The 16,843-nt window shown below is 38.7% G+C and overlaps 2 protein-coding genes across 3 annotated transcripts in view; both read left to right on the forward strand.

The window, feature by feature from the left end:
* LOC128520190 (NACHT, LRR and PYD domains-containing protein 3-like) overlaps positions 1-16,843 on the forward strand; it is a 50,146-nt gene that overhangs the window by 17,935 nt on the left and 15,368 nt on the right. The window contains exons 10-11 of the mRNA XM_053494297.1: positions 13,125-13,298; positions 14,683-14,856. Coding sequence (XP_053350272.1) covers positions 13,125-13,298; positions 14,683-14,856 — 348 coding nt within the window. The remainder of the gene's footprint in view (positions 1-13,124; positions 13,299-14,682; positions 14,857-16,843) is intronic.
* Positions 1,812-16,843, forward strand: part of LOC128520167 (NACHT, LRR and PYD domains-containing protein 3-like) — a 59,972-nt gene continuing 44,940 nt past the window's right edge. For both annotated transcript variants that reach the window (XM_053494263.1, XM_053494262.1), the window contains exon 1: positions 1,812-1,982. The gene's annotated coding sequence lies outside the window, so the exon portion shown is untranslated. The remainder of the gene's footprint in view (positions 1,983-16,843) is intronic.

The raw sequence follows: 16,843 nt of genomic DNA on the forward strand, positions 1-16,843 counted from the left end.
TAGGTCGTTCTGAGATTTCAGACTGAAAACAAAGAAACCACGAAGAACACAGTTTCATGAACATCGTTTTATTTTAAAATCATTGTTTTAAAATATACAACTTATTCAATTATAATAAAAGAATAATAACATTTTATTTGTATAGCACTTTTAACCATTGTCATTGTTGAAAAGCAGCTTTACACAATCAGATGAAATTATGAAAGTGTGTATGAGATGTGAGTGTGTGTGAATCAGAATGATCAGATCGTCCCTGATGAACGAGCCGAGGGCGACGGTGCTGAGGGAAAAACTCCCTGAGATGGTAATAGGAAAAAACCTTGAGAGGAACCAGACTCAACATGGAACCCATCCTCATCTGGGTGATAACAGAAAGCAGGGATTGATCTGCACTCATACTGTGTGTTAGGCTCATGGCAATTCAATATAATCCTCTATAGCAATTCAAATGGAAGCAAAGGAAGATGGTGCGCCATCCTCTCTGGACAATCATAAGACATTATTGCCCTGATTCCATAATGCTTAGGGTCAACGTGTGTAAAACAATCCCTTCTGGACAGTGATGGCTCAAAAGGTTAAGGCTGTGGGTTACTGGGTTACAGATCAAGAGGTTGGACATTCAAGCCCCAGCAACGCCAAGTTGCCACTGTTAAGCCCTTGAGTGAAGCCCTTAACCCTATTTACTCATAGGGCCCAATATCCTGGCTGACCCTGAGATATGAAAAATGAACAACTTTAACTGTGCTGTAAGGTACATGTTACACATAATTGAATTATATAATAATAATAATAATAATAATAATATAATTGTCACCGTTAGTTTTGATTCTTGTGATGCACTTTTAAATTGTTTGGACCAGGGCCACTTCCCTCTATTCCTATAATCTGCATATTATGGACATTTATGGACAATATACATCTACACACATGCATATTTGCACACTTCTTGGACATTTCCACTTATTTCCATTCAAATTCATCTTTATATGTATAGATACTTTTTATTAAAATATTTCTTATATATATATATATATATATATATATATATATATATATATATTGTGTTCTATTTATTTCTTGTTAACTGGCGGTCGTTTCAACAATTTCACTGCATATCGTACTGTGTATGACTGTTTATGTGAGAAATAAAATTTGAATTTGATGTTTTCTGTAGTAAATAGTTTAGTAGATGAACACACAATTTGGCTAGCATTTATTTTCAAATCCATCAAGCCTGAAATGGTTCACATGCGCACCATGTTCTGAACAAGCAGACCTTAGAAAAGTGACTGACCACCTCTAGGACCACAGTGGTGATTTGCGGGTTCAGATGACCAGTAATGAAACTAAGGGAGAGATGTGGGAGGGAAGGCCAGCGGATGGTGCCATAGAATCCAGAGAAGACCTCACCTCGTGTCCATGTGTCTGTGTTGCCACCTGTGCCCCAAGGGTCAAACCGCTTACAATGGGTAAACAAACACTAAGGATAAAAAACATATTTGATGCTAAAATAAACTGAATAATCAAGACACTCGCTCTCTTTTCTTTAATTTTATTTTGCCTTCATTTAATTTCTCGCTAATCAGGTTTACAGTTCAGCACATTATGTACATCCGGGAATTACAGAGACTGTGGTCAGGGAAGGGGAGGTCAAGCTGAACCATTCAAGTGGAATGTGCAGGGGAGTACAGAGGAGGTTCATTTTTTTACTTTTCACACACACACAAACACACACACGGATATTTTCAATACCATGTCCTGCAAATTGTCCTATTTCCTCTTGGACTCGTCCTCCCCCCTTTACAGTACCCCTGTATGGACTGTTCTCTTCTCCTCCTCCCTCTCTCACTTTTTCCCCTCATCCTCTTACGTTATATTCACTTTTATTCTTAATGTTTTATTCTCATGGTTTGTAAAAGGCGAGACTGTGTTTAATTTTCTAACTTGTAACATCTGCCTTGACAGCCTGCGCTCCAGTTCAGGTCAGAGTCACTTTATTCTGTAAAACTGTTTTTCCTAAATGTGTTAAACCCTTTGACAATCTGCTAACGAGGGTATTGTTTTGTGAATTTTTGTAAATCATTTTGTCTTTCATCACTGGACACCTGTTGCAGGAAAGCTGTTTGTCTGACTGACATGTTTCCGATATTTAACTTGTGTCTTTGCATGATGATCTACAAACTCCAGTTGTTTGATGGGTAACTTTTCCGAATGAGGCCAGGCAGGTTTGGACAGTTTAGTTCCCTTAATAAATGCAATTATCATTTAAAAGCTGCATTTAGTGTTTAGACTCGTTATGTTTGTGTACTATTTAATCATTAATCAACACTTCACACAGCATTGTGTCTATTGAGTAACGCTTGTGTAAGTGTGCAGTGAGCATGAATAATACTGTATACAGAACAAAATGCTGAGATGATAAAGATGACAACATTGATTGAAACATTGTCTGTATACATATAATGAATATAATTCAGTGATTCAAGTAAACCGAGCTATATCATGGGATGAATCGAGAACCTTGGGATGCATTTGAGTCAGGACTCTGAGCAAAGCCAGAAGCAGAGCTAAAGGTCATTATTGTTTATGAGCTGTGTATACTAAAGACTCCAGGAGGAGTGTAGTAGCCAAAGAACATCCTGTTTCTGGAACTGTACTGGTCTTAGGTAACCTCTACTCTCAAAATTCATATACAGTACCTGTTTACATGCTGAAAGTCTATTACTTTTTATTTACTTTTTAACTTTGACTAATCATAATTGCATCATGGCTACAAAAAAAAAAAAAAACAAGTCACAGAGTGTGAGAGACCAGAAATCAGATGCTTCCCATCTACAGATATAGTAAATGACATACAGTATGTTTGATTTTGTTTGACAACAATTTGGAAGATTACGAGCATCAGAGACAGAGAGTCTGTACGAACCAAATCTTGTTGCTGTCAAGAACTAACCTGGAGTGACCAGAAGACGTAGCTTTAGCGGTTAGCCCTTTGTTGCGTGAATGGTAAACCCAAACGCGGACGAACACGAGTGAGCAGGATAATCACACTATTTGATCTAAGGACTCTCACGAATGGGGAGCAAGGGAAAGACACAATCTAACCCGCGTCCTATAAATACACACTCGATCAGGATTTTAAACCAAGAAGGTGAGTACTCACGGTTTGAAGAAATCCGACGTAGCATCGGCGACTCAATGACTGAGCGAGGTGCTATGGTTTGTTTACCTCTTTTATACTTCCTGGTTCGCGACCGCTTAACTTCCGGGTCCTAGTGCTGGTCGCGTTCCGAGTGTGCATGACAGTTGCAGCTTAATACTAAATAAGGTGGTGTTTCACACATTCAAGTACAGACCAAAAATAAGCAAGTACATATAAATAATACACCTAACATTAAGACGAGTTTGTATAAACAATAACAATAAAAATAACTCTACATTCCTTGTTTTAGAATACATATAAACACATCAATAGAGCATTCTGATAAACATTTCACACATCATCAAGAGATTCATAATAACATTAGAAGTCGTGTAATAATGTTCAATAATTACATAAATCAATCACTACATTACATGCATCTATCACTACTTTGTTTGGTTTTGCTTCGTGGTTTTATTGAAGTGTTCCACTGTACCAGCCTAGTGAGAATGATGAGCACAATGACACTTAGAATTAAACCCTAGATTTTTGATAGAAATTAAACAAGTTTAAACACGTCTTAAGATTTTCTTTAGAATTTGCCATCTGGGAAAAAAGCTCTCTGATGATGTGTTTAGCCACATTTTTTTTTAAAACATGTTAACAGGCATTAAACATTTATTTGCCTGATTAACTGTCACTTATACAAAATCCATCATCCAGTGTTTACACTGAGCGAGACTGTGGAACCGGCACTTACTGTGACCTGGATACTTTTGTCTGTATTCATTTGTAGTCAGGTTGTGGATGGTTCACAGGAATTATAAGCACAATTTCTAAACCCTGGCATGATACAGCATCTACAGTCAGAATCAGAATCGGGTTTATTTACCAAGTATGTTGAGACACACAGGGAATTTGGTTCCGGCTGTTTGAAGCTCTAAGAGTGCAGACAAACATAAAACACTGTACAAGTAATTACACAGTAATTACACACCATTTTGCTTGTGATTAAATAAGATTAAATAAGGCAGGAGGATCCTGAGTACTGTATGTGCAGTATAGTGTACAGAACATACTGTAAAGGGATTGTAAAGTAATGCATCATATATACTGTACTAGGTAGTGCAAAAAAACAAAGTAGTACTGTATACAGTAGTAGTGAAGTAATGTGCAATTAGGGAGTTTAATAGAGGCATGGTGGTGCTTTAACACAATATACAGTATAATACTGGATGTTCGATTTGTGCAAACAATTATTTAAAGACAGTTGTAAGATGGTTGTGCAAATAATGATCGTAAAACGTTGTAAGATCCAGTTCAACCGTTTATGAGGGTGATTGCTTGTGGAAAGAAACTGTTTCTGTGTCTGGTAGTTTTGGTGGAGTTCTGTAGCGACTGCCAGAAGGGAGGAGGTGAAAGAGGTTGCGTCCTGGGTGTGAGGGGTCTGTGGAGATTTTTCTCACCCATTTTCTGGTTCTTGTAGACTTCAAGTCATGGAGAGGGGGCCAGGGAGCTCCAATGATTTCTTCAGCTGTTTTTACTGTAGTTTCTGCAGACTGTTCCTGTCATGTTTTGTGGCTGCTCCAAACCAGACAGTGATAGATGAGCACAAGACAGACTCAATGACTGCAGTGTAAAACTGATTTAGCAGCTCCTGAGGCAGACTGTACTTCCTTAGTTGGCGCAGGAAATATATTCTCTGCTTGGCTTTTTTGAGAATGGAGTTAGTGTTGAGTTCCCATTTCAGGTCATGGGAAACGGCAGTTCCCAAAAACTTGAGAGACTCCACGGTTGACACAGATTGTCGGATATTGTGAGGGGAAGTAGTGTTGAAGGCTGTCTCCTAAAGACCACTGACACCTCCACAGTTTTGAACGTGTTCAGCTCCAGGTTGTTCTGACCACCAGAGCACCAGACATTCCACCTCCTGTAGATATGCAGACCCATCGCCATCTTGGATGAATTCAATGAGCGTAGTGTCGTCTGTAAATTTCAGAAGTTTGACCGCTGGGTTTCTGGATGTGCAGTCGTTAGTGTACAGGGAGAATAGCAGAGGGGAGAGGACACATCCTTGTGGAACCCCAGTGCAGGCTATTTGTGTGCTAGAAGTAACTCCTCCCATCCTCACCTGCTGTTTCCTGCAGTCATGTTTAAAAGTTAGTCCCCTATTTTAATTCTATATGTTTTTGTTTAAAAATATAAAAATCATCTGATTATAGCAGGTCTTAGTATTAGGCAAATACAACATCAGACGAACAACTACTGATAACTTTTTTTGACTACTGTGCCATTATTTATTTAACAAAATTGAAGGGAAACATTATTTGGGTAATAATAACGACACCCTTACCACTTCTACCCTTACCACGGTGGTATGTAACTGAGTTAAGTAAGCAGGGTCCAAACAACAGCAAGGCTTCGTTCGCTTTGCCTCTGCTGATTTATGGTAAAAGTTCATAAAAAAAATGAAAAATAAACTTAAAAATGAAAAAAACTTAAGTAAGGGTGCTTTTAGCACAGGGCTGAAGGTGTGTGTGAACTGAACACATCAGCTCACTAGGAGTCTACGTTCTAAATCTATGAACTGAAAGATTCTTGCACTCTCTGCCAAAAAGTATGGAATAGGTGAGGAAGAACACCATGTGTGGATGCATATTCACTTCTGTTTTATTACCATAAAGGCAAAAGTAAAACGTAACAACATAATGAGGCATATTTGTGTCATTTTGGTATCATGATATATTCAATTTTAGTACATTTTACCATCCCTAATTGACACTTATCTTAATCATCTTAAGTTGGTGTTATCCAGCCTATTGGAGAACAAGCCCTATGTAAAATTGGAGAAATGTGAATATTGCATCACTTACATTTCTTTTCTGAACTACATCATTACCACCCAAGGGGTTGTGTAACAAGCTAACAAAACTGTCCACTATCACAGAATGGCCCACCCCTACCACCATAAAGAAAAAACTATGACCATTTTTGAGGTTTCTGGCAGTTTTTACAGAAGATTCATACATGGATGCAGGACCAACACCAGTCCCTTGATGGTCTCGATAGAAAAAAAGGCTTTTATAAAACAGGTTCTTCCTTTCTTTTTAATCCTCCATTCTGTATTTTGCCTTTAGCATTTTTCCAAATTTCATTATTTCTAATGCTTTGACTCGTCCACTTGGCCGGCGCTAGGGATTTTGGGCAGACTAATATACAGAAACCCTCACACTGAAAACCCTAATAAGTTAATTGGACTAATTTGATTGAGTAAACTCGTTGCCTCAATTTAATTGAGTAATGGAATCTTCCAAAACTTGCATATTTAAGTTTATTTAACTTGGCAGTTTTGTAGACTGTACTTAAATCATTTAGTTCAACAAACTTAGCACTTATTTAATGTACTTAAAAAATTGCGTTCACTTGGTATAATTTTTTTTAAGTGTACTTATATATTTAAGTTAACTCAACATGAAAATGTAACTTAAACCTGTTAAACAATGTTCTTATATTTGACTGCAAGCTTTGTGCACACCGAACTGAAATAAAACAATGAACAGCATTTTTAAGCTTAGATTTTTTTTATTGACAAAATGCCACAATTTTCCACCGGAAAGAATGTTGGAGAGTATTTTATTAGGCACACAGCATGTACGGCATGAGCAGCACATTCACACAGGAACCACCATCCAATTCAGCCTCAGCATGAACCGGAGCACATTTCACACATCACCCCTTACCCACACACACAAACAGGGCCGAAGCCACTAACCCAAACACCCTTCCCCAACATGGTGAACACACCGACATCCCCGCAAAGCATGCTGGTCGTCAGCCGCCGCCCCGCCCACGCCACATTCACATTTGTGAAAATTGACCTTTTGAAAATGCTTTTTCCCCCAAAGGATTAATCATGATTTTGAGTTCACAACACTTGAAATCTTAAGTTTATGCATTTTGATGGTAAATAAGTTAAATAAACTTATATTTTTAAGTGATGGGTCTAAAATGCTAAATTTTAAGTAATGTTTAGTCAACATTACTTGATTGTATAAGTAAAGACAACATTAGGGTTTACAGTGCACCTTGACCAAACCAACCCTGTTCAACATAAAAAAATGAAGAAAAATAATGATTTTTAAAGCTCTTCAAAATTAATAAGTTATTAACGTTATATTACTATTCTGTAGGCTAATACCCTACATTGGAAAGAGTAAAAAAAAAAGTATTTAAATAGCACGAATTACATTAACATTCTGCCAGTTCAAGGTCAATTTCAAACAAAGCATTAAATTGACTTCTGGTATAAGGGAATAAAGATCCATCCATAAACACATTTATTATACGCTTATCTGCTGGACCAGCAAACTGATCACATGGAAACAGAATAAACAAAGACTAAAGGTAATAAACCAGACCAGATGCTGAGATAAACTGAGCAATGCCCTTCCTGTGTTTTCTATTTAATTATATTTCGCCTTAATTAAATTTCTCACTAACCAGATTTACAGTCCAGTATCTTGTGTAAGTGCTGTGTTTACAGAGACTGTGTTCAGGAGAGGGAAGGTTGGGCTGAACCATTCAAGAGAAATCTGCAGGAGGTTTAATTTGCTGCAGGAGGAAATCTACATAGGAGGATTAATTTGCTCATTTATTATTTGTAAATTCTTCTATTTCCTCTTGGAATCGTCCTTCCTTATTTATAGCGCCGCAGTATGGACCGTCCTCTCCTCCTCCCATTCATATGTGGATGCAGCACAAACGGCAGTCCGTTGACGTCTCGATTGAAAAAAAAACTCCATTCTGTTTTTTGTAGTCCTTCCTTCTCCACAGCGCCCTTGTATGGACCATCCTCTCCTCCTCCTCCCTCCCTGGCTTCTTTCCCCTCGTCCTTTAACATTCTATTCACTTTTAATTTTCATGGTTGTTTCATGAAGTAAAAGAGGAAAGTGTGTTTTATTTTCCTTAGCTGTAACATCTGCCTTCACAGCCTGCACTTCAGGTCAGAGTCACTTTATTCTGTAAAAATGTTTTCCCTTAAAGCATTGGTTGCTGTTTTGTTTGTGGCGCCGCTAGTGCTGCTGCCCTTATATGGCTTTGAAGACGCTGCCGTTAACATTAGGGGACTGCCTGTTTGTGCGGTGTCGTGTCGTTTTAGTGACCCGTCTCTAATGTATGCTTTGTTTATAGATGTAATGGGTTTGACTCCATGTGCACGGGCGGCTCCATGAAGCACGGATACGAGGCAAGGTCTTACGGGAAAAGGGTAATTTATTTATAATAAATGGGGTCACCAGGGGAGCTCCAGCCGTGACCTCGCAGCTGTCCTCGCCTCTTTAAAGTTCCTGGGGTGGGTTCCATTTCCATTTGCCCCACTGGCTTGCCGCTCCTCCGCTTTGTTGCGCGCGCTTCGCACTCACACCGCGTAGTAAAAGATATTGATTTGGGCTTGCGCCTTGACAATAGATTATTTATTTATTAATTTTTTGGCATACTTAAGTTGTTCTGCTTTTTCTTGTTTGTTTAGTTTGTTTTGATTTCTTTATTCTTGTTTTTTTTTGTGTTGTATAACAGTTACCCTTAACTAATGTAACTGAATGTATGTATTTCCTTACAGTTGCCCTTTAGCAGAGACTAATTGATAAATTTAATGTCTCATGAATCTTTCTGGTATATTTTTGTCTGATTTTGATACTTATTGTTGTTAAGAGACGCTTTATTAGGTGGTGTCCATGTGGTATTACTCAAGTTTTTTGCACTAATGGTTTCTTCGGTTTGTTGCAGGAGCTGGGGTAGACTGGCCTTATTCTCTGTGGTGGACATTGTAAACCAGCATAATTAAAGTGTGTGAATAAAGTTTTATCCAAGTGTAGTATTATAGTGTGTAATCAGAATTTTTATTATTGTAACTATGAATGTTCCTGAGTCCAGCATGCACTGAGAGGGAGGTGAAGGGTCAGGAGGATCTGTATCTGTACAGTGTCAGAGAGTAAGCACTGAAGAGAACGCTGCACATCCCGAGGAACATGTACCACACAGATGTAACTAATACAATGGAGAACAGTAAGAACTTTGAGTCATGAATTTTACGTTTAATGAAGTTTAATCAGCTTAGATTTTGTTAATGCTTAATTTAACATACATCACATACATGTATGTATTATCAATTTGCATTAAAGCATGTTATTGCATTATTTATTAGATCTCATCCCTGTGTATCAGCAACAGCTGAAATCCAGCCTGAGAAAGAGGTTTAAAAGAATTAATGAAGGAATCTCACAGCATGGAAGCTCAGTTCTTCTGAGTGAGATCTACACAGAACTCTACATCACAGAGGATTGGAGTGGAGACGTCTGTAATGAATATGAGGTGAGACAGATTGAGACAGCGTCCAGGAGAGCAGCAACACAGAAGACGCCCATCAAATGTAATGATCTCTTTAAAGACAAGTCCATCAGACGTGTGCTGACTAAAGGAGTTGCTGGAATTGGAAAAACAGTTTCTGTGCAGAAGTTCATTCTCGACTGGGTTGAAGGAAAAGCTAATCAGGACGTCACCTTCATGTTTCCACTTCCCTTTAGAGAACTGAATCTGATGAAGGAGAAACATCTCAGTTTGATGAGTCTTCTTTATCACTTTTTTCCAGAACTTAAAGAATTAATGTTATTGGAGTGTGACTCCTACAAAATCCTGTTCATCTTTGATGGTCTGGATGAATGTCGACTTTCTCTAAATTTCCGAGACAGTCAGACAGTGTGTGATGTGACAGAGTCAGTCTCAGTGGATGTGCTGCTGACAAACCTTATCAAGGGGAACCTGCTTCCCTCTGCTTTCCTTTGGATCACCTCTCGACCAGGAGCAGCCAATCAGATCCCTCCTGAGTGTGTAGACCAGGTAACAGAGGTACAAGGGTTCAGTGATCCTCAGAAAGAGGAGTACTTCAGGAAGAGGATCAGTGATCAGAGCCTGGCCATCAGAATCATCAGACACATGAAGTCCTCAAGAAGTCTCTACAGCATGTGTCACATCCCAGTCTTCTGCTGGATCTCAGCCACTGTTCTAGAGAGGGTGTTAAGTCAAGAAGAGAGTGGACAGATCATCATGACTCTGACTCAAATGTTCACACATTTCCTGATCTTTCAGATTGAACCCAAGGACAAAAAGTACCATCAGAAATGCGACCCTGATCCCCAGCAGATCAGAAAGAGTATCCTCGCACTGGGGAAACTGGCTTTCCAACAGCTGGAGAAAGGAAATCTGATCTTCTATGAGGAAGAACTAAGAGAGTGTGGCATTGATGTCAGAGAAGCTTCACTGTACTCAGGAATGTGTACACAAATCTTCAGAGAGGAGTTTGGGCTTCACCCGGGGAAGGTGTTTAGCTTTGTACATCTGAGTGTTCAGGAATTTCTGGCTGCTTTATATGTGTTTCTCTGCTTTATCGTTAAAAAGAGAAATGTGCTAGTGGAGCAACACACTGGATGTTTTAATTTCTTCAGAAATCCAAACATGTCTGATTTCCTCAGGAGTGCAGTGGACAAGGCCTTACAGAGTGAGAATGGACACCTGTACCTGTTCCTCCGCTTTCTTCTGGGTCTCTCAGTGGAGTCCAATCAGCCTCTTTTAAAAAGCTTAATGCCACAGACAGGAAGCAGCTCCCGCAGCAAACAGGAAACAGTCAGGTACATCAGGGAGAAGATCAGCAAGAACCCATCTCCAGAGAAATCCACCAATCTGTTTCACTGTCTCAATGAACTCACTGATCCTACTCTAGTGCAGGAAGTACAAGCCTACCTGGAGAAGAGAGGTCACCTTCGTCCCAGTCTAAGCACACTGTCTCCTGCTCAGATGTCAGTTTATGCATTTATTATGCTGAATTCAGAAGAGGAGAAGGAAATTTTTAGTTTTATGAAAGGTAACCTATCAGATGAATGTGTCCTGAGGCTGCTTCCAGCGGTCGAAGCCTTCAGAAAAGCTGAGTGAGTATTTATTTATACCAATTTATAACAATACATTATTACCAAACAAATGTAATTACATTGTTCTATGCCAATAAATTTTCTTTTTTAACATAATACAGAACTAAATAAAAAAAATAAAATAATTTTTTTTTTAAATAATATAATTAATAACAATAATCATTTGTACAATTCGGGAAATGTTAGTCATAAACTTAATAATCATACGCTGTACTGAATAATGTCAACTGTTTGTTCCTGGTCTACGTTGTAAACTCTGGGGACAAATCCGCTGGCTTCCAACAAGGAAAAGGCATACCATAGAAATAACAATATTTCCTTTTCAGAAAAGCAAGATCACTTGTTTTATACTTCCACAAAGTCTGGCTGTAATGGTTTTATATATCTGACCCGCCTGGACCAGACCTGGTGTAATAAAGAATCTGATAAGGCATTTCTACCCAAATACCCGCCATATGTGAGAGTTAGTACACTTCCATGGGAATTTAAATACATCAAGCCATTCCTCATTTGATATACAAAAATTACCCTCTTTTTCCCATTTTTCTTTAATATATTCTGTAGAGTGAATTTTTTTTATTTTAAGACCTTTATAAAATTTGGATATGACACCTTTATTTGAAATCACCTTGATAAGCACCTATAAATATCTTTACAATTGGGTCGTCAAAGTCTGTTTTTCTTTTGATGTTGTTTTCAAAGTGATTGCATAGTTGAGGATATCTATAAAAATCATGTTTCTCAAGACAATATTCTTTCTTCAAACTTTCAAAGTCTTTCACATCTTCATTTTTCATAAGAGAATAGAATGTTGTTATTCCTTTTGAGATCCATGATTTAAATCTGTAATCCATTCTATTTGGTTTAAAATCAGGTCATAAGCACACCATTGAATTATTTGTAATTTACAATAACTCTTCTTTTATTGTATTCCAGATTTTTAGTTGGGCTTTAATTCATGAGTTTTGCACCTCATCCATAAATCTTCCTAAGTTTTTATGTGTTAGATTAATTAAATATTTAGTCTGGGCCGCATAAAAATAATGCGGCCCAGAAAATGGGGTAATGCCTTCCTCTTGTTGGATTCTTCCTCATGTTTTGAATTTAATCCTGGTTTTTTTCCCTTGCCAAATAAACCTAGAAATTATCTTATCTAATTCAGACCAGTGTTTTGAGGGAGTTTCTAATGGGAGAGATTGAAACATATACAGATACTGTGGGAGGACGTTCATCTTTATTCAGTCAATTCTATGACTGAGGCCAGGGAAAGAGACGGCATTCCATTTATAAATATCATCTTTGATTTTTGTTAACAGTGGGTCTAGATTTGCCTCTTCTAGCATTGAGATTTCTTTCGTTAAATGTTTTTCAAAATATTTCAATGAATTCCGATGCCAATTAAGTAGGAATTTATCTCTAATATATTTTGGAGATGTATAATTCAAGGTCAAAATTTACGTTTTTGGATATTTAATTTATATCCTGCATATCTGGCAAATTTTTCTAGGAGTATTTATTTTTCATACGTTTATAAACGTATTACTGCATGGTTCGTTATATTAATGAAACACTGAACTGCACCGTTGTGATTAATGCTTGTTAAATGCTACTCTGATCGTCTTTATTTAGGCTTCTACCCAAAACATCCGGTGATCAATGGTCTTCCTGAGTGGATAATGATTCAACACAATTAGTTTGTGCTAAATATGAATAATGCAATAATATGCTTATTAAAACACTGAACTATAACCAGAGCCAGACAGGCCTACAGTATATGCACTGTGCAGGCTGTGTGTGGCCCCGTGGAGTATGAATAGCTCCGCCTTTTTCAAAGCAGAAAGACATTGTTGCTCCAGTAGATGTTCTGATGTGGCGTCCGTTCTTCTGGTTTCTGTTTATAAGAGAAAGACACTTACATTTCTGTTACATAATGAAGTTTAGCTGTGTTATGACTCTGTTTATGTGCTTATCAGTCTTCTAATATTTTGTCTTTTTTCTTCCAGTCTACATTTTTGTGAACTGAGCACTGAAAGCGGTAGAGTTCTGTCCTTCGTACTCAGCTCACAGTCCTCCAGTCTGAGAGACCTGAACCTGAGTACAAATAAACTGAAGGATTCAGGAGTGAAGCTGCTCTCTGTTGGACTGGAGAATCCACACTGTAGACTGGAGAAACTGAGGTACACACACACACACACACACACCAAAGTTATAAATAGAACTGATTGAGGCTTTTTGTGTGACGTTTATCACAGATAAAAATTTGACACTCACTCACTCATCGTCTATACTGTACCGCTTTATCCTGTATTCAGGGTCGCAGGGGGGCGGAGGCGAGGTACACCCTGGACAGGGTGCCAATCCATCACAGGGCACACACACACATACAGTCTTTCACACACTATGTGCAATTTGGGAACGCCAATTAGCCTAATCTGCATGTCTTTGGACTTTCACATGAAAGACGGGAAAACATACAAACCGGTGGCATAGCGGGAAAAAATCTTCAGCCAGAATCCCCGGCCTCATAACAAAGCATGTTTCGCTTACACAAAGTGCAAAAGTACAGTTTCATACTGCGGTGTCTTCTCTGTCTGCCAAAACAGACAAACACTTCAGCATATAAACACTCGACTCCTGAGGAAACATGTGGTGGTACGGTTAGCTGTTTCATTAAATGTTGCAATGTTAGGATATGTAATTATTATAGCAACTATTATTGATTTTATATAATATTTATATATAATTAATTGTTTTTGCAATTATTGTTGCAACATTAGGATATATAATTATTATTGCAATATACATATAACACAGTATAATATATTGTGTGTGTATATATAATTATTATAATTTCTAAGAAAATAAATCGCACATTACGATTGAAACAGATACTCAGTACTTGAGTATTTTTACAGAATACTTTTTTTTGTCTTATTAATATTTTGTAATATTTTGAACTACAGCTACTCTTACTTAAGTAAATTTTTGGGCTACTCTGCCCCCCTGTGGTGATTTCTCCTCCTGTGTAATCTGTACAGTACACACTCTAAGCAAACACTGTGATACCGGGCTAGAGGATGAGCGACACGTCGATACTGAAGGGGCAGACGGCATTTTAAAATAAACTCTTTGTCTGGGATGCAGGTGGAATAAAACATTATATTCAGATTTCACAAAATGCTAGAATTTATATTCTCTATCTTTATATTTATTTACAATACACAGTTCAATAGTTTCTCCAGTTAAGACTTTTTTAGTGGTTGGAATTCGTATTGACCAAATATATTTCATATTTTTATTCTAACATCAGAAAGGTTTCCTGGTCGACTAGTGTGGCTGGTAGCATGTGGCTCGCACCATGTGGCTCTCAGACGTTTCCTGTATTTGATTCCAAGTCAGGGGCCCACGGGGGGGATACACAAGCCAGTCCCAGGCCTAGATTATTTGGGGAAGATTGTGCCAGGAGGGGCATCCAGTATAAAACATGTGCCACATCACAGTTTGTTGCCCTATTGATGGACGGCAATCAGATATACATATATTCCATTATTTCTCTTTCAGTATGCGTGATTGTGGTCTGACAGACGGCAGCTGTAGATCTCTGTCCTCAGTCCTGAGCTCAAACCCCTGCAGTCTGAGAGAACTGGACCTGAGTGACAATCAACTGAAGGACTCAGGAGTGAAGCTGCTCTCTGCTGGACTGAAGAATCCACACTGTACACTGGAAAAACTGAGGTACACACACACACACACACTTGGACTGTAATGTATGATTCTATTGACACTAATAGAATAATAATGACTGTGTGAAGGCGCTACCTCGGCTCAGGCTAATCAGCTAATGAGAATATCATTTTTCCAGAATTGAAGGAGTGAGGGCTCTCTTTAGCCAAAAACATTTATAACTTTTCTGATAACAATTCCCTAAATGATAATGTACTTGAGAGACTTGAGATAATAAATAAATAACAAAGAAATGTAATTATGAAGGCACATCTATCAATTTGTAGTGGAAAACAATACAGACCCCTTTGGTGTAAAAGCTTGGTGACTGAAATACTCACCTCCTCCTTCACCACAGGATTTGCCTTCATGAACAGGTCTTCCTAATAATCCTTTAGGTGAGTGTACATACTGTATACACTTACAGTGCACCTGGAAAGTATTCTTCACAGCACATCACTTTTCATTTTCCACATTTTGTTATGTCATCCCTAAAATGGATTAAATTCTTTTTTTTTTACTTAGAATTGTACACACAACACCCCATAATGACAACATGTAAAAAGTTTAAGATTTTTGCAAAATTCATTAAAAAAAAAGAAAAGAAAATGCACATGTACATAAAATGAGACATAAGTATGCACAGCGTTTGCAAAATTGAGCTCAGGCGCATCCTGTTTCCCCTGATCATCCTGTTCCCCCTGATCATCCTTGAGATGTTTCTGCAGCTTAACTGGAGTCCACCTGTGGTAAAGTCAGTTGATTGGACATGATTTGGAGAGACACACACCTGTCTATACAAGGTCCCACAGTTGACAGCTCATGTCAGAGCACAAACCAAGCATGAAGTCAAAGGAATTGCCTGTAGACCTCCGGGACAGGATTGTCGCGTTGCACAGATCTGGGGAAGGTTACAGAAAAAAAATTGCTGCTTTGAAGGTCGCAATGAGCACAGTGGCCTCCATTATCTGTAAGTGGAAGAAGTTTGAAACCACCAGGACTCTTCCTAGAGCTGGCCGGCCATCTAAACTGAGGGATCGGGGGAGGAAAAACCAGGGAGGTGACCAAGAACCCAATGGTCACTCTGTCAGAGCTCCAGAGGTCCTCTGTGGAGAGAGGAGAACTATTTCTGCAGCAATCCAATAATCAGGCCTATATGGTCGAGTGGCCAGATGGAAGCCACTCCTTAGTAAAAGGCACATGGCATCTGGAGTTTGGCAAAAGGCACCTAAAGGACTCTCAGACCATGAGAAACAAAATTCTCAGGTCTAAGAAGACTCTCTGGCCACTCTACCATATAGGCCTGATTACTTTTGCTTGACAATAGAGCCACTGGCAAATCTCAATGACTCATTTTTCTACGTTGGTCATCTTCCATTTGGGTTATTTAATGCCACTGCCATGTTCTTATGACTCATGGGTATAGTCTTCCACTTTCATAATACCCTTGCCTACTATATGGCCATGGCCAATATGAAGTAGTGTGCGATTGTGATTCTACTTGAGCTAGAGACTGGTAACGCCCCAAATTAATTAAGATTGCAGTAATTGCTGATCACCCAAGACCAAAACAAAAGTAGTTCCTGGGGCTGGCTGCCTATTACTGCTTGTTTGTGGTAAGCTGCATCAACCCCCCCAAGTGCTCCAGATCTTGTCCAGTGGTTAGAGGTGCGCCAAGTGGCTTCTGATCAGGTTAAGGCGGCACTGTGCTAGGACCCACTTTCACAATCATCTGATTGTTTTCTGCTGTTTGGTTTCTAGACAGACTGGATTGGGGTAGGGTTGTATCAGTTGTTAGTTCTCCCTGCAGGGGAATAAATACAGCATTTTATTAAAAAAAAGTACCTGGACATCAAGTAGGTGGTCCTCACTCCCCATTACTACCTGTTCAGAAGAGTTTTTACCACTCCAAAGATTCCACTGCTTGAAAGATGCCAACAAGCAGATTACTCATTTGTACCTGGAGCTTCAGCCCCTCACTTGTAAATTTTAATTATAG

The sequence above is a fragment of the Clarias gariepinus genome, chromosome 4, assembly GCF_024256425.1.
Source record: "Clarias gariepinus isolate MV-2021 ecotype Netherlands chromosome 4, CGAR_prim_01v2, whole genome shotgun sequence".
In the NCBI taxonomy this organism is placed as follows: domain Eukaryota; kingdom Metazoa; phylum Chordata; class Actinopteri; order Siluriformes; family Clariidae; genus Clarias; species Clarias gariepinus.